Source organism: Nannobrachium achirus, assembly GCF_963921795.1.
Source record: "Nannobrachium achirus genome assembly, chromosome: 5".
NCBI lineage: Eukaryota > Metazoa > Chordata > Actinopteri > Myctophiformes > Myctophidae > Nannobrachium > Nannobrachium achirus.
The window spans coordinates 55,736,448-55,757,718 of record NC_137814.1 but is presented as its reverse complement, the minus strand read 5'-3'; the positions used below and the strand labels follow the sequence as shown (position 1 = coordinate 55,757,718).

Below are 21,271 nucleotides of genomic sequence, written 5' to 3'. Positions count from 1 at the left end.
GGGGAAAATGTCAGAATTGTCAAAAGACGAAAGCATTGATATTAAAAACCAAATGCACTTTGTAGTTCAGACTTTTCAATACTTTTGTAAATTTAGAAGCGTGTACTTGTTGAAATACTCAAGCATTTCTAAAAGCCAGTACTTCAGTACTTTTAAGTCAAGTAATATCTGAAGTACTGGGGTCGAGAGCTTTGTCCACCACTGGTGCCAGAGTTGTAAAACCAGGCAGAACATCAAACTTGAGAGTAAAAGGAGTAAAAGACACAGTTAACTAAAGCCAAGTACAAAGAAAATGAAACAAAACCAAACAAAAACAGGTGAAGGCGGCGAAAGGTAGCTCTTCCACACATACTGTAGTATTATACTTGGACGTCAGGGGTCTCTGTTAGTTAGTTCTCTCTTTTCAAATGGGTCCGGCCCACTTGTCCGCCTGTATCCCGTACAGAGACGCAAACTGTTAAGGACCGCTTTCCTGGGCAGTTGTAAAAGTCCAGAACTAAAAGAACAAAAACAAAGTGTATAGTATAGCATCCATTCAAGGTTTTTTTTCAAAGTGTTGGGACTTTTCTTCAGACGGACTCGAGCGTCCCAGGAAAAAAAGTGTCCCCACGTTGTTCTTGTGTCATTTGGTTAAGCTGGGGAGGGGGCTGGGGGGGAAGGGGGGGGGGGGCTGTCGACCCGCTTCTGTCGTCTACGCAAGCGAGCCAACGTCACAAATCACTTCCCCGTTACATAATGAAAGGACCACAATCATAGGATAGAAGGCGGGAATAAAGACACTTGAGGAGGGTTAAAACCACAAATCCACTTCGGCTTATTATCTTTTTGTTTTGTTTCGTTATTTTTTTTTTGTCTTGGATCAACTTCGTCCCCGACGTAGGATTGTATATCGAACGTAGTGACGACGGGAAAAAAAGAAAAGGATAATTAGTGTGTTTACCAGTCCTATGTCAGCCCGGCCCGGGCCAACGGAAAGGCTTTAGGAGGGACAACAAAAATAAAATCTACTAACTAACATTCTCTTCTGACGAATTCTTCCTGCGCGTTCCATTAAATCAATCTCATGCACCAAGTTAACGCTCTGAGGGAGGTGGAAGGGGTGGGGCGGCAAACACCGGAAAATCATAAGAAGGCAGGGTTACTTTTTTAGTTTGCTTTTTTTTGTTGCTGTTTTTTTCTTCTCTTCAGTTCTTTTCAGAGTCACATACTATAGCCTGTCGGGAAGAAACGGGCGATATCGTTGCAGTGCATAACTGTGATTTTTGTGTGTGTGTGTTTTCTGCGTTTGTATACTGTTCCCTTGTACATAGTTTATAGTTAACTCATACCCTGCCAAACCCGAGGAACCCGAGAATTTCGCGATGTCCCTCCCTGCCACGCCCGAGGAACCCGAGAATTTCCGCCATTTTGAAAAAAAAAAAAAATCTTTTTTCAAAAAAAAATTTTTTTCAAAAAATGTTTTGGGACCCCAAAAACGTTAGTAGGCATGATAGCGATCGCGAAATTGCTTGTTTAACCCCCATACAACTCAGGTAGCAGACCTCCAAGCTCACAACAGTGTAAAACATAATGGCTGCTATCTCATGAATGCCTGAACGGATTTCCATTCGGATTTTTTTGTTTGAAAGCTGTGAGCAATGTGGACACACGTGGTGCATTATCTAGGCATGGGTGTGCATGATCCGTGCACTATGAATTACATGGAAGTCTATGGAGACGAATGGCAGTTAAAGAGTACGAAGGTATTGTTAAATGGCAGCATATGAGTTAATGGCCGTGTGTTGCCATGTAAGTAACGCATATCCTTTAGTCGTTTCCGGGTGTCGGCTTCAAAGTGTTTTTCGTTGTGTTCTTTTTCGAGGTACAGTACATGTTAAAAGTCCACACTTTTTTTTGCATAGTATTAACAGCACAGCGTACAATAAGAAGAGCAGCGGTTCTCAAGGACCCCTCCATAACTCTTGAGACCGTGCGACTGGAACCAAATGGACCAATCGCACGGTCTCAAGAGTTACAGACCTGTCTAGGACCCCGAGGTTCCCTGGAACCCACTTTTTGAGAACCACTGAATAAGAACATTGCACGTCATTTCCTCCCGGGTGCTCCTCGCCACACTCGAGAAGACAAAGAATAAAATGTAAAAACAAAAGGAAAAAAAGACAACGAAATATGACTTAGACGAGGGTGAATTCAAAACCTGATGTCCGGCTGCTGTTGTGGTCTTGTGTCCTGGTTAGGCTTAAGAGTAATAATGAATGACTTTTTTTTATTTTTTTATATATATATATATCTCGAGTCCTTCTGTGTTTTGCATCTGACTTGGAGGAGGGGGAGGGGGGAGCCGGAGCGGACGGCAGACATTTCGTGCCCGAATATCGGACACACACATTAATACTGATGCAGAGACATAGTGGAAACACGCACACGCAAACACACAAAACAACATAATCACACACACACACACACACACACACACACACAAAAAAAATACAAATACTGCATGAGCAATCAGTGCTATAGGAAGACACGCGGGACTTGGAATAGTCGTGACTTTTCTTTACTTGTTTTTTTTAAATAAGACTGCTTGCGTAGTGGAGCTGTTATCTAGTGCTTTGGCTCAGTTATAAAATGAGGACTGAAGAAACAAAACAAAGAAAAAACGAGTAATGTGCACAGTTATGCATAATGAGACTTATGAATACATCTCTACAGAAAACCTCAACGGGGGGTTGAGAGACAAATCTGCCGCTATCGTCTCCCGACTTCCAGATTTGAAATAATTCATTGTTTTTCAACGGTGTGTGTGTGTCATTTCATGCTTTAGCTATTGAAAAATAGCAGATATACAAGCTCACAGCGCGGCACTCGGTGCTTGTAGATCTGCTATTTTTGAAAAGTCGTGAAAATTCCGTAAAAAATCTTTGAATATATGTATTTTTTTTAAGCGAACATTAAATTTGTAACTCACATTTTGCTTCTGGGGGTCACTGGATCTTAATATTTTGAGATGGGGGTCCGTGGCCAAATACATATCATTTTGGGGGGGGGTGAGGGGGTCCTTGACATTAAAAGGTTTGAGCATAGAAACGTAGGTTTTTCAGAAACCCGTTAGGATCAAGGAGACGTTTATATTCAAAGATTTGCTCAGATTGTCATGATTTTTTTAAAATAGCAGATCTACAAGGTAGCGGCGCAGCACTCGGTGCCACGCTTTGAGCTTGTAGATCTGCTATTTTTCAACAGTTAAAGCATAAAATAAGTCACACAATAGCGTTCCAGGTCTTAAAGGGTTAAAAACAAACAGAAACCTGTCCTAACGCTTTCAAAGTGTTGAATGTTAGTTTAGCGTCTACAACTGGCTGTATATCATGTCACCGGGGTTTCATATTGCTGGTGCACAGTAAAATCCTCTCTTGTTAATTTATTCATTTATTATCGCTGCTTCCGTTGCCCACATATAGTGTCTTCCTCTCAGCTCTGTGCTGAGCCAGTGTTGATTTTGACGGTGAAAATTTTATTCCGTTTTATTCAGTCATAAGCCCATTTTCCATTACAGGGTCGAACCAGAACTTTCAAGAACCTGTGAAGTTCCAAGACCAAGTTCTGCTTATGTTTCTATATAACCAGAACCAACCGGGAAGGTCCAGAATCAAATGCAGAAGCGCTGCTGTGCTGGGTTCCTAGAACTCAAGTTTAGTACTACCTCAAGAGCAGGACCTCATAAAAAGAACCTTGTCTGAAACCGGTCTGTGTGCTATGGAAACAAAACCAGAACCAAAAAAATAGGTTCAGGTTCTGGAAAGTTGTGGTTCCACCTCATAGTGTAAAGGGGGCTTTTGTCTTTTGAATAAAATGTCATTTAGTTTTAATCAGATTTGCCATGATGGTGTCGTACTCGTAATGCCCGATTTTACACTTTGCTTCCTGCTGAAAATAGCAGATCTACAAGCGCACAAGCAGAGTGCAACACCTGAGCCATAAAATTACTTATCTTTTAGTTCTACTGGATCTCTTCTCCACTAAAATAGCGGTCTACAAGTATAAAATGATGTAACTTATTTAAATATTTAAGTTATTCGTCATATTTGCCCCGTGCATTTAAATCGTAAATGTCATGATCGTGACAAAAGCCACATTTGAAAGCAATAACCGACTTCTAAATTAATCAAATCATCAATAAGCAGATTTGTTTATTTATAATGTTTTTAAATTCATGTCATATCAAGAATCGCCATGAAAAAAAAAGCAAATAGCTTTTTTTTCTCGATTTAATCGATTAGACGGGTTAAACCACCTGTATTATAATTCCTTGTACAGTGGTGGCGTACAAAAATAGCAAAAACAGACAATCTAGAAGCTCACAACGAGTCTCCATCGCAGCGCGTTGAGAGCTTGTATACTGGGATATTTTCACAATAAATAAAATAAGTCCATTGCACGTAATCGAGGCAAAAGTTTAAAATAATCATGACATTGATGACCGAGTCATATCGCCCAGCAGTACTACTGACCAGGCTCCTTAGGAATCCTTAAACGAGACGACAGAGGAAGCAGGGAACCCCCACTACATATAGATAAATTAACACGGGAGGATTTTACCATATACTACACAACAAAAGACCTCCGGGTAGTACTATTGACACACATGGTCAAAATGGCATGATTTTAAAAGGGGTGGTGATTGTTTCTTTTGTAACGGTTGTTAACGACGATTTGTGCTCGGCTGACAACAATGCCAGCTGGATGAGATACAGATCTGGCTTTCTATTAGTTCATAGCATATGTTGTATAGGGTATTATATTCTAGTTGGGTACAATGTGGTTTTGAGCTTATATAGGGGGACCGGGGGTCCCTGTACAAAGTTATCGGCCTTAATGCTTAGCGTGTAGACGTCCTTAATGCTTAATGAGTGTAGATGTTGTTGCACTTGTCGAAGAAAAAAAAAAAAAAAAAAGAATTGCCTGGAGTTTGTACGTATCGAGAAGGCAAACGATGTTCGAATTGCACCGGACTGACTCCTCTTGTTCCTACAATGAAAGAGCATTCGTTCCGTTCACCACCTCCTCGCCCCTCCCAGGTCCATGGAGCGAGGCGCCAGATGATATTTAAAAATCCTTGTAGCGTTTAGTTTGTCTTTCCCCCCCCCCCCCCCCCCCCGTCCATGGCCCGGCATCCTCGCTTCACAGCGTGCTGGAAGACTGAGCGCTCAAAGATAAATCATGATCTACGTCTTTAGTGTGTGTGTGTGTGTGTGTGTGTGTGTGTGTGTGTGTGTGTGTGTGTGTGTGTGTGTGTGTGTGTGTGTGTGTGTAGGGGCGTCACACCAAATTCTGGGCCCTGGGTACAAGGATTCACTGCGGGCCCCCCCCCGTGAAAATAGCAGATATACAAGCTCGCAGCGCGGCACCGAGTGCCGCGCTGCGAGCTTGTGGATCTGCTATTTTTTTTTTTTATCGTGAAAATGCGTGCAAGAAACCTATGTTCCCATGTCAGTGGTGCTCAGACTTTTTCATGTGAAGGACCCCCAAGATGATATGTATCTGGCCACGGACCCCCCATCTCAAAATATTTAGTTCCAGGGATTTGAGTTACAAATGTGTGCTTAAAAAATACATATATTCAAAGATTTGCACACATTTTCACGACTTTTTCAAAATAGCAGATCTACAAGCTCGCAGCGTGGCACTCTGCTATTTCTCAATAGCTAAAGTTACTAGGGCCCCTCCATCTTGGGCCCTAGTAACTCAGTCCCACTTTTCCCCCCCCTTGTGACGCCCCTGTGTGTGTGTGTGTGTGTGTGTGTGTGTGTGTGTGTGTGTGTGTGTGTGTGTGTGTGTGTGGCAGAAAGCTGTGTGAATCCTCTCTTCCCTGTTACCTCGGTCCACAACAGACTTTATAATAAGTCATCGGATTTAGTTTGGACTTTAGTTTGTCATGTCGCCAGTCCTCCCCAAGGCTCTTATCCGGAAAACCCAGAACCTTTTGTCTCCTTAACCTGAAACTTTCCAGAACCCTGAGAGGTTCCGCAATGTTCTTTTTTTTGTTTGTTTGCTTAAGTTTCCAGAGCCAGGGAGGGGAGGTACTTCATAAAAAAATACTAGTTTAAAAAAAGAAAGGAAGCTAAAATAGCGGATCTACGAGCTCACAGTTCATCGTATCAAGCTTGTATAGCGGCTATTCTTCGCATTTTTTGAAAGGTACAAGTTCAGAGCCCTGGGGGTTTCCCCCCACAAAGGACTCACGGTTGGAAACGACCTCCTGAGCAGCAGGGCCACAAAAGTCAGGTTCGGAAAGAACCCGCGCGTTGAAAAACCCGAGCCGTAAGTAGCATAAGAATTACGGAAAACAAATCCCCAGAACCCCGCGCCGTGAATACCTTTCACGGCACGCGGACACGGTTCGCTTAGTCCACGTAGTCGGGGGAGGGAATAGAGGGTATGCGCGTGACATCATCATCATACCCGGAAGTTATGCGGGAACGCCTACCGAGTGGCAACAAAAAACGACTTTCCGGCCTCGACAGCCCCATACATCCAAACAGAACAGTCCTTATCTGATAGCGTTAAACGACGTTAAAACTCACTTTGCGCCACTCGACTTGCCACTCACTTTTATGCATGTGCATACCCTCTATAAAAGCACCGTTTGGGGAGTCGAGCCTCCGTTTCATCCCAGGTCGAGGTTTCCTCTTCCTCGGTTCCGAGGCGCCTCTATCCTCGGGTTCCTCCTCAGTTCATGGCGTGCTGGCGGATGGTGTGGAAGATCCAGTCCATCTTGGTGGTCCAGCCGCCGTGGTGGGCGTCGTTCATCTGCTTCATGAAGTAGTCCAGGGCCTCCTGCTCCGTCTTGTCCAGCGCCAGCGTCTTGCGGATGTAGGCGATGTCGTCGAAGCTCTGCAGCTCGGGCATGCCCGAGCCCAGCATCATGGAGAACAGGTTGATGAAGAGGTTGGCGTGCTGCCGGATGGCCAGGTAGGCCTTGTAGCACATCTCCTGGAACCTGGTTGGGCACGGTGGGGTGGGGGGCAGGGATGGCATTAGGGCTGTCACAATTATTACATAATCGTCTAATCGTGATTATTTGACATTTTCGTGATTATTTTGTCATAATCGTCATAATCGTGAATGTTGAAAAATGTCAGAAATAGTGGAAATATCAATGTTATTTTTTAAGTAGTAAGTTGTCAAATATGTCAGTAATTTATTTGTGTGTTTAGGTTATGTGTCATATCTACCATATGCAACTTCAAAGCCTAAAAGCCAAACAGAAATGTAATTATCAACGTCAAAAACACAATTAAATCGTTAATCGCCAATTGAGTGACAATTAATCGTCATGTAAAATGTCATATCGTGACAGCCCTAGATGGCATTAGGCATGGGACAATAAGCGATGTTATTATTTATGGTGATAAAAAAAAAACACTCATGATAATCGTATCGTGGAGGTTTGATTTATCGTGATATTGTCCTCGGTCATGCACTGGGATCAATTCACCTTTTATTTGCCGAGCTGCATGTCTGGTACCACGTAAACCCTCTAGAATTGGTAAAAGACACTTAGACGTACTTGATACAGTCTTTTTTTTCACTCTATCAAATGTCTTTGCAAAAAAATAGCCGATCTACAAGCTCACAACGCGTCGCAAACGCGACGCGTTGTGAGCTTGTAGATCAGCATATTTTTGGCAAATGTTCCGCACCAAGATAATGGATTTTGATTATAGCGATAATATCGTATATCATGATTTCATATCACAATAATTGTGATATGAAAATTTCATATTGTCCCACCCCTAGATGGCATAATAATCGTTATTGTCGTTTATCGCATATTGGTGGTTCTCTACCTTTTCAGGCCGCGACCCCCAAAATAATCAGATTTTAACTGCGGACCCCCCCCCCCCCCACACACACACACACCCTGACGAGCACTAAGAGTTGAGGAGTAATATTTTGCATAACACGGTTCTATTGTTGCGAGGCGTTGTGAGCATGTAGATCTGCTATTTTCACAATTTCTGCCTCTAATATTTGACAATTTAGCCATTGTTTAATTTGTCATTTTAGAGGTATTAAATAGTCCTTAAATTGTCACTTTAGAAATGTGCAGCTGCAGATACCCTCTATAATCTTAAACTTTATGTTGGTTTGTTTACTGTTGAGTGAGAAAACAATGTTGCACATTAAGTTAATCATCTGGGGACCCCCCAAAATAATTTGAAACAAAACCTAAACCTAACCTCAGTAACCGTGACAAGTATCTAACCTGCCGACGCTAGTCGGAACAACGGCCCGTCGGCATATTGAGCGGACCCCCAATAATCGTATCTTGGAGATTTACATTTATCTTGAAATCGTCCACTGTCATGCACTGGGATCAATTCACCTTTTATTTTCCATGCTGTTAAGTATGACATCATTTTGTAGGCAGAGGAGAATTTCTGCCCCCAGTTTCCGTGAATCTTTTTACTATTTTTACAATTTTTCTTCTCTTTGTTGTTGAAAGGAAAGTGGTAGAATTATACTTTAGTCGTTATTTTTGTCTCGGATCTGTTGAAATAGCGAGGGACAGAAAATGCTCTGGGGGCAGAGTTCTCCTCTGCCTACAAAATGATGTCACGGCTTAAAAGCCCCATATCTGGTACCACTTAAACCCTCGATAATTGGTCAAACGGACATTGATACAGTCTTTTTACAATGTCTACCAAATCTCTTTGCCAAAAAATAGCCAAAAATTGCAGATCTACAAGCGATCACAACGTGTCGCGTTGTGACTGCAATTTTTGGCAAACGTTCCGCCCCAGGATAATGGATGTTGGGGTTATTTTGATTATTGCGATGATATTGAATGATGCATATCGCATATTTATCAAAGAAATATCATTGTGCAAATATTTGTCATCCTCACAATATCAATATTGAGGTGTTTGGTTTAAAAACTATTGTGATATTAAGTTACGGTACATTCCCAGGCCTCACCACCGACATTTTCTTTTACCTTTTGTTGTGATTTTGAGGCATTTCAAAGCCCAACAGGCGAAAACCAAAAGGACACAGGGCCAACGTTACCTCTCAAACTCCCTGGTTTTTGTGCACTCCTGTGTTCCTTTGCTGATGACGATCAGGAAGTCCTGCGTCAACACGAAGGGCACGCGCTCCCTCTTGTAGCCAAACTTCTTCTTTTTGTGATCCAGGAAATGGCCGAAGTCTATGTGAAACAGCTGTGAAATGTGGCAAGAGAGAGAAGAAAGAATGGAGGAACAACAGACAACATTTATCCACTAGGTGTCACACTTTTATAAACAGCTCTGTTGCATTAAAATGGTATATACTGCATGTTCCCGCCTTTTCAATAGTCTTTCTTATATTTTGACACTTGCTTTGGCAATATAAACGTATGTTTTCTCATGCCAATAGAGCTCTTTTGAATTGAAATTGAATTGAATTGCATTAAGGTTCACCATTTCCCATCGCCTTGGGGAAATGTCTTGTCCACAAAAAGCACCTTTTTAGCTGTCTGCCATGCATTTCTACAGTACATGTCGGTAGCACTGTCGCCTCACGGCTAGAATGTCCCGGGTTCCATTCCCGCCGGGGGCGCTAGGGGCGTGTTCTCTCCTCCGCGTCATACAGTGCCCATACACTAGTACCCCGTACCCTGCCTCCCCCTGGCCAGCCGGGGGGCGCCTGAAGGAGGGGGAAGGAACTGGTTGGAATAATGTGTTCCTTCCAAGCGCTACGTCCTACCGGGGAAAATATTTCCCCCCCGTCAGGTGATAAGAAGCTGCTTGGTCTTCTCATGCATTGAAGGAAACATGAGCTCAGTTCGGGGCTCTCCCCAGGCTGACAGAGGGAGAGCAGCACCCAGGATTACAGTTTAGGCCATTGGCACTGGGTGAAAACAGGATTACAACATTGTGGGATAAAATTCAAACAGACTTTGGGAAGGCTCATCTTTGTGATAAATGGTCATGTTGCTTTTGCTCATTTGATCCTGCTGTGTCTGATAATGAATGGTGAGCAAAGCCATCAAAAGTCCATGTTTACCGTTGTCTCAGACAGGCGATTTGTGCTAATAATAACCGCAGCAAAGCAATGGTTGATAGGTTGGTGGCATCAATAAATGATCTGTGCCGAGCGCTCTGGAGATGATAAGCAAAGCGCTCACTCCTCCACTCATCAGGAGCGTTCTGTGGACACGGCCCGCAGGCAGGAATCATGTCACACATGGATTGAAGCTGAATAAATATCACCACTGATTATGATCTGTGAAACAGTCTGAATGAAAGGAGCCCTCCCCACACTTGCGCTATTTCCTAAACCAGGGGTCTTTAACGTTTTCAGGCCAAGGACCCCTTATTTGAGAGAGAGATGAAGCATAGATTCCACATACTGTAGTTTCATTGTTTGACAGCACAATCATCGAACCGTGTTATACAAAATGCTTTTCTATGTATTTTGGGGGTCGCGGCCTGAAAAGGTTGAGAACCACTGTGCTAGATGACATGCTGGCTTCTATGGAACGCGAATGACTGAAATCGGTCGGGGCGACTGAGAACTAATCCATGCGTGTCGTCTTCAACTTTGCAAGGAGATGGCTGCCTTAATCAGGCTTCATACTCAACACTGGGAAATGTAAAAAAAACTAAAATGTGGATATAAACATTACCTGTCCGTCATCTTTCACCATGATGTTGCTGTTGTGCCTGTCTCCTATGCCCAAGATAAAGGTGGCTACACAGTAGCCTGCACACGACCTCGTAAACAGATCTATGGCTTGGTCGTACCTGAGAAATATCAAAGAATACATTATTTCACTCAAAACAAGTGATGTTAAGGCAAGTACATTTACTCAGGTGCTGTGCGATTTCGAGGGAACCCTGTAGAAACTAGTCCTTCTTTTGAGTAGCCTTAAACAAGCTAACATAATCGTATGGCTACATTTGAATGATTTATGAGGCTTGCCTGTTAGCTTTTAAAGTGTGTGATTTCAGCTCCCTGGATGAAAATAATGCTCAAGTGGACACTCTGTCGACGTGTGGATTTAATAGTGCATTACGGTGTAGTCCCACTCTCAGTCAATTGAAACCCAACACATTTAACAAGGGCTGTGTTGCACTAACTGTCCTGTTTGGTTGCTCCGAAGCTTCTCTTTCTCTGCCGTACTCTGTCCAACAGACACTCATGCTTGGTACACTAGTAGCCAAAATAATTATTTTAACTCAATTGAAAACCTCTACTATACCTTGTTTCAAAAGATGGCTTACTTAATTTGTATCAATAATCCATTTGGAGAGGCTTCGCTGCTATAAACAGGACAGTCATGCTGCATTTGAGTTCATCTGGGGTCCTATTACGGCACATCAGGATGACTAATATATAACAGTTTTTAGAATGTGTACAAGTGCTTGTACTTTCAAAGGTTGCCACCTTTTGTACTTTTTATATGATAGGTGAATTACCCGTGTTTGATTTATGCATGATAGTCTGGTGTGTTTGTCTTGTTATGTCTTGTTCATGTACTGTTTGTATTGTCTGTGATGTCTTTCATAAAATCATAATAAAAATATTTAAAAAAAATGGCTGTGTTTAGAATGCAATGCTGAGTCTAGTCCTTAAGTTCAAATGATTGCAATACAATCTAATAAAGCATATCTGGTGTAATTATGTCATTATGTCAGACAAATACACTAGTTGTAAAGTCCACTGGTTGTCAAAGTGGGTTTCCGGAATCCTTGAGGGGGTTCCAGGGGTCTCCACTAAAAGAGGTCGACATTTTAAACTCTTAAGCCCTATTTAAAAGCCAACAATTTTGTAAAGCATAATTGTGAAAACAGGCCTTTTTACCCGTAAATGTGCATTGCGATATTGCTACCACTGACCAGCACCAAATTCTGGGCACTGGGTCAAGGATTCACTCACATTTTGTCCTTTATCTATTGAAAAATAGCAGATATACAAGCTCACAGCGCGGCACCGAGTGAGCTTCTTTCTATGTCAGTGGTGCTCAAATATTTTCATGTGAAGGACCCCCAAAATGATATGTATTTGGCCACGGACCCCCATCTCAAAATACTTAAGTTCCAGGGACCACCCAGAAGCAAAATTTGAGTTACAAATGTTGGCTTAAAAAGTACATATATTCAAAGATTTGCACACATTTTCACGACTTTTCAAAAATAGCAGATCTACAAGCTCGCAGCGCAGCACTCAGTGCTTGTATATCTGCTATTTTTCGATAGCTAAAGACAGGGCCTTAGTAACTCAATCCAACTTTCCCTCCCCCCCCCTTTGTGACGCCCCTGGATATTGCTGAAGGCAAGTGTTATTCTAGTTTTATCTTAGTTTTTCTACTTTTTTTTAAACTGTTTTTCGTACTATTACTATTGTCATTTTAGCGTTTCTTCAATGAGCAGTGGACAAACAGAGCCTTCCACTCACATCTCTCCCCTGTTCTTGTCCTTCAGCCACTGGTGCAGCGTGTGGCTGTTGAACTGCAGCGCCCCCTTCAGGCCGCCCTTGCACTGGATCTGCATGATGGTGTGGGAGTTCCGCACCACCTCGATCAGCCCCACGCAGTCCCCGATGGACATGCAGCCGTACGGGAGCATCCTGGAGGGGGGGGGGATAAAGGTCATTAGAAAGGGGTGGGGGTTAGGGGACGATTGTTACATAATTGTCTAATCGGAATTATTTGACATAATCATGATTATTTTTCATAATCGTCATGATCGTTTCCATGTTGAAAAATGTTTATATATTTTTTTTAAAAGGTCAAAAATAGTGGAAATAGCAGATCTACAAGCTCATCGCGACAATCGTCATGTAAAATGTCATCATCGTGACAGCCCTAGGTGGGGGTGGCATGGGTAGGGCTGTCACGATTATGACATTTTACATGACAATTAATTCTCACTCAAACAACTGCGATGAACGATTTGATTGACTTTTTTGTCGTTGACAATTACAATCCTGTTTTAGTCTTTGAAGTTGCACATGGCAGATATGACGCATAACCTACTGTAAATGACCTAAAAGAAATGACAGACACACTTGACAGCTTCACTTAAAAATGAACACTGATAATGGAAATAGCAGATCTACAAGTTCAGCTATTTCCGCTATTTTTGAAAATGTTTGAAACTATACGAACATTTTTCAACGTGGAAACGATTATGACCAAAATAATTGCGATTAGACGATTATGTTAAAATTGTGACAGGCCTAGGTATGGGGTGAGGTGGGAGTGTGTAACGACGACGGAAACAGCTCTGTAAGTTTCGTCTGTTTATGCATTCGCATTGGGAACCTAATTAGCCTGATAATTATGTTATAATTATGTCTGTCCTTTGTCTGTGAAGTCTAAGAGGGAGACTGCTTTTCTCACGAAGAGAAATGTTTGGTATGCAATGGAAGTTATTCAAGGCAGACATCTTCATATGATGTGTGCGAACTGTGCAGCGCGCGCGCACACACACTGTAACACCTATATGACCATGAAGAATTAATGTCACTACTGACAGCTGCATTTAAGCATTTATGACACGTCAAAATGTCTGGCTAAAGGGGGGTGCCTGGTAACTCAGCCAATGAATGTACAGAGCATATCGTCGTTGTCGGGCAGAAACCTCGTATCTCCAAGTTTCAAATTTGTACTTTCTTTCGCAAAGCAAAGCCCTGCTTCATCGTACAAGGCCGTCGCACAAAAGTAGTGAAAACAGCAGATCTACAAGCAAACAACGCCTCGTGGTGCGAGGCGTTGTGTGCTTGTAGATCGGCTGTTTTCACTATAGTTTAAATCATTTTTAAAATGATAAATGCAAAAGGAACGGTTTTGGACATACAAGGTTTCCACCCGACAACGACGATATAGTTGTTATCAGTAAGAAACCAACTCAAAACTTCCCCCCCCCCCCCATTATTTAATGCCATGCTTCGTCAGACACGAGTGTCGGGCAAAAGTCAACAAATAGCCGATGTACAAGCTCACAACCCATCTTATTATGACGCCTTGTGAGTTTGTAGAGCTTCTATTTTCGCAACTTTGCAACCATTTGCACAATGGAAGTGCTCAAGTCTACCTGTGGGCTTTATAAATATTGACAAATTAAAATCATTAACGAGAACAAATGTAATAACTACATTAGATTCATTGGAACGCAGGTTCTTTTTTTTCTGAAAGGCAACAGCGACGATAGGGCCGTCACGATTATGACATTTTACATGACGATTAATTGTCAAATAATTGCGATCAATTGTGATTTTGTCGTTGACAATTACATTTCTGTTTGGCTTGTACAGTAGGCTTTGAAGTTGAACATGGCAGATATGACACATAGCCTAAATATACCAAGCAATGACTGGCATATTTGACAACTTTTATACTTAAAAAAGAACATTGATAGTGGAAATAGCCGTGAGCTTGTAGATCAGCTATTTCCACTATTTTTGAAAATATATGAGATTTTTCAATATGGAAACGATGATGATAATTGAGTACCTGAGACGAATAACAGTATAAGTCCATATATTATTATTTTTTTATATATATATATTTTTGGATTTACCAGACTGTAAACCACAAACTAGTCATTTTTAATCTGTTAAATTGTTAATGCACTCACCCCTCATTTTGTTTAATTGTTGGTTTTAATGTTATCTGCTCCCTTTGTCTGCTGAATATTGCTTGTACGGACCTATACTGTTGTTACACAAACTCTTGGAGATATACTGTTTTTCCAACTTTCCATAAGTATTATGTCTTATAACTCCTAATGAGTGAAGTAAAAAAATCTAATTCAACAAAATGAGAGAGGAGTACATTAAGACTTTAAGAGATTAAAAACTTCTAGTTTGTGGTTTACAGTCTGGTAAATCAAAAAAATATCTTCATCCAAAATTTTAAAATAAGGACTTATACTGTTATTCGTCTCAGGTACTCAGTTATGAAAACATAATTGCAATTAGACGATGATGTAATAAGTTTGACAGACGAGGATAGCGAGGATAAGCACCTACAGTATACATAGTGAGCAGCACCTCTGCTCTGTGTTTTCTCGTCACAGAACAGTGAACACTGATACGACGTGAAGAATATAAAATAAGGTCTCCAGTGGTCACAGCAGGTCTGTTGTAAACATAATCAAACTGCAATCATTGTGCTCTGACTTCCTCCGGTCCCTCCAGGCGTGCGTACGCTGAGTGAGTGACCTACATAACACTCTACACTCTCACGTCCTGCCTGGAGGATCTGGACCACAGAGCTCATGGACAACGTCACGTTTAACGCAGGCGTCTCAAACCTTTTCCACGTCAAGGACCCACAAAAGTATAGCTATGTATGTATTTGTATAAATGTTTTCTTGTGCCAGGCAGGGACGCCCAGAAGAGAGAAAAAAAGGTAAAAAATAAAAACCCCTAAGTAAACAAGCCATTGTGCTTTTTTGGGGTTTAAATCCTATTAGTAGACCTTGTATCTGAACTGTACTGTCCTGTACTTTTCCTATGCGAACTTCTAACACAAGGGTCTTCAACAGGGGGTCCGGGACCCCTAAGGGGTCCTCAGGGTTACAACAGGGGGTCATGTTTATTAAGTATTGACGGTTCAAATGGTTAAATATCTGAAAACACAAATTGACATGATTCCAAAGTACACAGTGATTGTGCTGTCAAAAGATGAAACTATATGGAATCTATAAACAGGTCGTGGGGGGTCCCTGCTTCATCTCTCTCTCAACTAAGGGGTCCTTGGCCTGAAAACGTTGAAGACCCCTGTTCTAATAGTATTCAATCAATCAAGTTAATTCAGCGTAAACTTTTAACCACTTTAAACCTACATACATCAATTATCAGGGCCCTGGCACAAAACATTTTCAGATGGGGGTCCGTTGCCAAATAAACAAGACATGGAGAAAACGTTTGAGAAGGACTGCCTAACATAACACTCTACCCTCTCTCTCTCCAGGAGCTACTCACTTCTCTCCGTGAGTGGAGTGGAGTTATGAGGGACTGCAGAGGACGATGGGCTTCATGTTTAATGAATAGCAGCAGAGCTCATTAACGTGCTCTGGGGTTATGGGGTCCATGCACTATTCATGTCAGTGTGTGTGAGGAGGAGGAGGAGGCAGCAGCAGCAGGTACCTGAGATCAAGCCCCTGGTTCTGCCAGATGTTCTCCATGATACGAATGATCTGCAGCGTCAGCATGTCCTGCCTCAGATCTGGAGGAGAGGAGGGAGGGAGAGAGACACATGACGAGAGGGGGGAGGGGGAGTAAGAGATGGGGGGGTAAAAGAGAGAAAGATTCGAGAGTGAGTGAAAGAGAGGGAGAGAAGGAAAGAAAGAGAGCGACAGAGAGTAAGATAAAGGGAGAACAAGAGTGAGTGAGAAAGAGGTAGAGAGTGAGAGAGAGAGAGAGAGAGAGAGAGAGAGGGAGAGAGAGAGAGAGAGAGAGGAGAGAGAGGGGAGGAGAGAGAGAGGTCATGTTGAGTGTGGTCTCAGATGACGAGCAGATCTTTGATCAGGAGTGTGATGCATTATGAACGTTGTCAGTTGGGTCATCATGTATGGATTATGGAACGGCAGAATGCCTGAGTAGCTGCAGTTGGAACGCAGCGCCGACATACGATTAACAGGTTTCTGGCTGGGAAACCTGGTGTGTAAAAGTGCAGATATCTTAAAATCTCCATATTTTAACTTTTAGTGTTATTTCGAAAAATTTTAATTAAATTGCGTTTAACGCGGTGCAAAGCGACGCGTTTTGAGATCGTAGATCTAGGGCCCCATTTTCGTCCAAGCTAAACACTAAAGCCCTCAAATTCTTTGCCTTCTTTTTTACTTTTTTGAAAAACATTTTAAAATACTTCAAATAGCCAATCTACATGATCGACACGGTGAGCTTGAAGATCAAATATTTGAAGTATTTAAAAATGTTTTTCAAAATTGTAAAAAAAAAAAAGGCAAAGAAGTTTAGGGGTTTAGGGTTTAGCATGGATGAAAATAGGGCCCCACTTTTGCATTTGAATCCTATAAGGTACAGTTTTGTACATTTAATGCACCCGACTAGGGATGGGACGATATGAACATTTCATATCACGATTATTGTGACAAAAGAAATCGCGATTTACGATATTATCACGAATTTGGACTGCAAATGAAGGGGACTGCCCCATAGGTCGAACTCCCGTTGGGACGAACAGTGTCGGCAGGTTAGATAATCACCTGCGAGCGTCGGCAGCTTAGATAATCACCCGCGTCACGGTTACTGAGGTTAGGTTTAGGGTTAGGGTTAGAGTTAGGCATAGTTTTACTGAGAGCTTAGATAATCACCCGCGTCACGGTTACTGAGGTTAGGTTTAGGGTTAGGGTTAGAGTTAGGCATAGTTTTACTGAGAGCTTAGATAATCACCCGCGTCACGGTTACTGAGGTTAGGTTTAGGGTTAGGGTTAGAGTTAGGCATAGTTTTACTGAAGTTAGGATTAGTGTTTGGGTTAGAGTTTGGTGGTCGATCCAAAGGGTGTTCGACCTAATGACATGTTACCCAAATGAACACTATTCTGTCTGTTATTCTGTCTGTTAATGCTGGAGATGAGGCATGAGGCCAGACGTGACACCATGATGACAGAGATGACTCGACACGAAGAGCTGCTCACCGTCTCCGTTCTTGAAGATGATCTCGTTGCTCTGAAAGAGCAGCTCTGACATCATGTCCGGGTTCTCCCAGTTGAGCCACAGCGGCCGCTTGGCCGATGACATCATCCTGCATTCCTCCAGGCTGAAAACACACACCGTGGAATGCGGTGAGGAGTCGGGGCAGGGAAAGGTCGTCGCACAAACACCAAGAGGGAGTCGCACAAACTGACACTACAACTGAAAAATCCCCCCCACAGGATCAATGATGTGATCTTAATCGATGACAAAAATACAATGTTTTAGGACTAAATAAAAATGTGCCGTCAAAATGAACAATGCTTCGTACATGTTAACAGGGGTTGACACAAAGGTATCAGAGGCACTTGCCCATCGGTCATGTTCTACTTGCCCGAAGGTCATGCACACTTGCCCGAAAGTAAATCGTCCATTATAAAATGATAGGTACGATTTTAATTATTGCTCAATTTAACACTTATTTCTTTACTTTCTGGGGCTGTGCGCTAAAATGTCATACCTCCAAATCCAAATACTTTAGCTATGATTGAATACGTCTATGGGTTCACACTTGTTATTTTTTTGTTTTAAATGTAGCAACAGTAAAAACAGCACACAGTGTTCTTATTTTACATTCCACAGACCAGAAGACACAGCGCACTGGCCATGTTCAGGTGTTTAGACAGATATCTCGTGTTGTGTTTATAGACATGTGTGTCCCCTCTCAAATGAGCACTTGCCCTGTCGGGCAACCTGAAAGCCAACTTCACCTGCCCTGACGTTTTATTTACCTGCCGGGGGCAGGTGGGCAAGGTGCTCATTCCAGTCTCAAGGCTGGATCATATACCGATTTCTTTATAGATGCAGCTTCATCATCAGAGAATGTTTTCTATTTATTTGTTTGTCTAGTTTTGGTTCCTCACATTGTAGTATCATTAACAACAAAAACAAAGAAATAATGTAGCATTAACAACTATTTAGAAATAATAAAAGAATAGCAACAATAGTAAGAAAAATAGCAAAGTATGTACATGAATCAATCATAGCACACTTTGAAGTGCTTGAAGGATGCTGTGTGCATGGTTATCAATTCCAAAGCTTATTACGGTTTTTCTTCCTGGTATACTTGCATAAAAGGGCATAATGACATGAGTCTATCTACAAGCTCACAAGATTATAGACCGGGTATTGTCGCTGAAGAGATCTGGTGTACAGATAGGTGCGTTTGTTTTACTTTGTCTGGTTTTAACGTGTTCAAAATAAAGATTTTGTTCATTCAGGTAAAAGAAAAACAAAGAAAACAACGTATATAGGGTGTCTAAGTCAGGGGTCTTCAATGTTTTCAGGGCAAGGACCCCTTAGTTGAGAGAGAGATGAAGCAGGGACCCCCACAACCTTATCATATGTTCCATATAGTTTCATTGTTTGACAGTAAAATCATCAGTGTATTTTGGATTCATGTCAATTTGTGTTTTCAGATACAAGTAACCACTTGGACCGTCAATACATAACTTGACATTTCACCATGTACTTAGTCTGCTCTTTTTCCCCTCTACACCAAACGTCTTTGCCAAAAATAGCCGATCTACAAGCTCACAACGCCTCGCGCTGCGAGGCGTTGTGAGCTTGTAGATCGGCTAAAGTTCTCAGAATATGGACGGACGCTAGGATTCAAGTGGTTACTATAAAAAAGGAGAAAAAAAGTCTCTATCACACAAAGATTTGGAGGACCCCCTGTAGTAACGCTGAGGACCCCCTGTTGAAGACCCCTGGTCTAAGTGGTTATGAAGTGAGGGCTTGCTGTACCGGAGGTTTCCCAGCTGGTGGGCGGGGTTCAGGGGGGAGGTGAAGCTCTGCAGGGCGTCCATGTAGTCAGGTCTCCTCATCTGCTCCACCAGGAACTTCATCTGGACCTGAGAGACCACAGCACAGGTTACACTACAATACGTAGGGCGGTCACAATTATTACATAATCGTCTAATCGCAATTATTTGAGGTAATCGCAATTATTTTGCATAATCGTCATAATCGTTTCCATGTTGAGAAATGTTAATATACTGTAGTTTCAAACACTTTCAAAAGCAGACCTGTTGTGAGCTTGTAGATCGGCTATTTCCACTATCAATGTTCTTTTTTTTAAGTATATGTATCATAATTGCTAGGTGCAACTCCAAAGCCTGAGAGCCAAACAGAAATGTAATTGTGAAAATAGTTGATCTACATGCTGATCTACATGCTCACAACGCCTCGCGGTGCGAGGCGTTGTGAGCATGTAGATCGGCTATTTTCACATTTGAACCGTGTTCAAAATGTAATTCCTCAACTCTTAGTGCTCGTCAGGGTGGGGGGGTCCCCAGTTCAAATAGGATTATTGTGGGGGTCGCGGCCTGAAAAGGTTGAGAACCACTGGCTTAAGTCAACAAAATGAACACTGGTGGTGGTGTGTGTGTGTGTGTGTGTGTGTGTGTGTGTGTGTGTGTGTGTGTGTGTGTGTGTGTGTGTGTGCGTGGCTGCGTGCGTGCGTGCGTGCGTGCATGGCTGCGTGCGTGCGTGCGTGGCTGCGTGCGTGCGTGCGTGGCTGCGTGCGTGCGTGCGTGCGTGCGTGCGTGCGTGCGTGCGTGCTGCGTGCGTGCGTGTCCCACCTTGTGGGCCTCGTCCTTCTTCTCCTGCTTGAGCAGGTCAGTGAGGTTGATGAGCTTCTCCATGGCCTCCACCTGTCTGCTCAGGTGCTTCAGGTACATGCCGCACGCCCGGCAGTACGACTCCAGCAGCAGCCCGAAGCGCTGCGACACCGTCTTGTTGTGCATCTCCGACCTGCCATGGGTTGGAGATTGTGGGTTAGGGGAGGAGAGTAGCGTCACACTTTGATCTCGCTGATCTTCACCTCCATTGTATTTCACTCGCTGGTAAGTAGACTAAATCGTGTCTTTTTCACAATGTTAACGCATTCACGGGCCTCTCCAAGGTAGGCAACATTATTATTTCACGTAATCGGCTCTAGTTACCGGTAATGTTTAATGTAAGAAATTTGACTTTATTGATTTTTAAATTGTTTACTTTATTGAATTTAAAATTGACTTAAATTAACTTGGAAAGGCCTGTGAATGCGTTAAAAGGGGGAAGACGTGATTTAGTCTACTTACCAGTGATTGAAAATGCCTCGGTTACAATGGAGGTGGATGAGGCTGAAGAGCAGCAGGAATATCACCAGACTCCAGTAGGCTAAATAGTGACGTCCCGTCCGCTTTCCACGCTTACAATGGGAGTCAACGTAAGTGTCATAACTCTCTCTATTTATATGGTCAAAACAAGCTTTTTTCCTACGGACCATAACTAAGGAACGGATGATCTCGGATAACATTTTTCTTTTCCGGGTGAATGAAAAGAACGAATGATCGGCTGGCCCCCTCCAGACAGCTTTTGTTTACATATGGAGATATTGTGCCTTCCTGTTGCCGGCGGGGGAAAAAAAGGTTAAAAACGCTGAAAAACCCATGGCACAGGCAGATGAATTAATTAACGGCCTGGCAATCGATGTGTTAATCAAACTAAATGATCATAAAAATGGATTTTAAAGAATGAATCTAATTATTTATTTTATTCAGTAGCAAAAATATTAGAT

At 42.5% G+C, this 21,271-nt stretch overlaps 1 protein-coding gene across 2 annotated transcripts in view; it reads right to left on the bottom strand.

Annotated features, from left to right (window-relative positions):
• Positions 1 to 5,799: 5,799 nt before the first annotated feature.
• LOC308284569 (phosphatidylinositol 4,5-bisphosphate 3-kinase catalytic subunit alpha isoform) overlaps positions 5,800 to 21,271 on the bottom strand; it is a 47,229-nt gene continuing 31,757 nt past the window's right edge. For both annotated transcript variants that reach the window (XM_080725228.1, XM_080725229.1), the window contains exons 15-22: positions 20,292 to 20,463; positions 19,456 to 19,562; positions 17,655 to 17,776; positions 16,144 to 16,222; positions 12,445 to 12,615; positions 10,673 to 10,790; positions 9,073 to 9,224; positions 5,800 to 7,000 (exon numbers count right to left, since the gene is read on the bottom strand). In XM_080725228.1, coding sequence (XP_080581354.1) covers positions 6,730 to 7,000; positions 9,073 to 9,224; positions 10,673 to 10,790; positions 12,445 to 12,615; positions 16,144 to 16,222; positions 17,655 to 17,776; positions 19,456 to 19,562; positions 20,292 to 20,463 — 1,192 coding nt within the window. In that variant the 3' untranslated portion in view covers positions 5,800 to 6,729. The remainder of the gene's footprint in view (positions 7,001 to 9,072; positions 9,225 to 10,672; positions 10,791 to 12,444; positions 12,616 to 16,143; positions 16,223 to 17,654; positions 17,777 to 19,455; positions 19,563 to 20,291; positions 20,464 to 21,271) is intronic.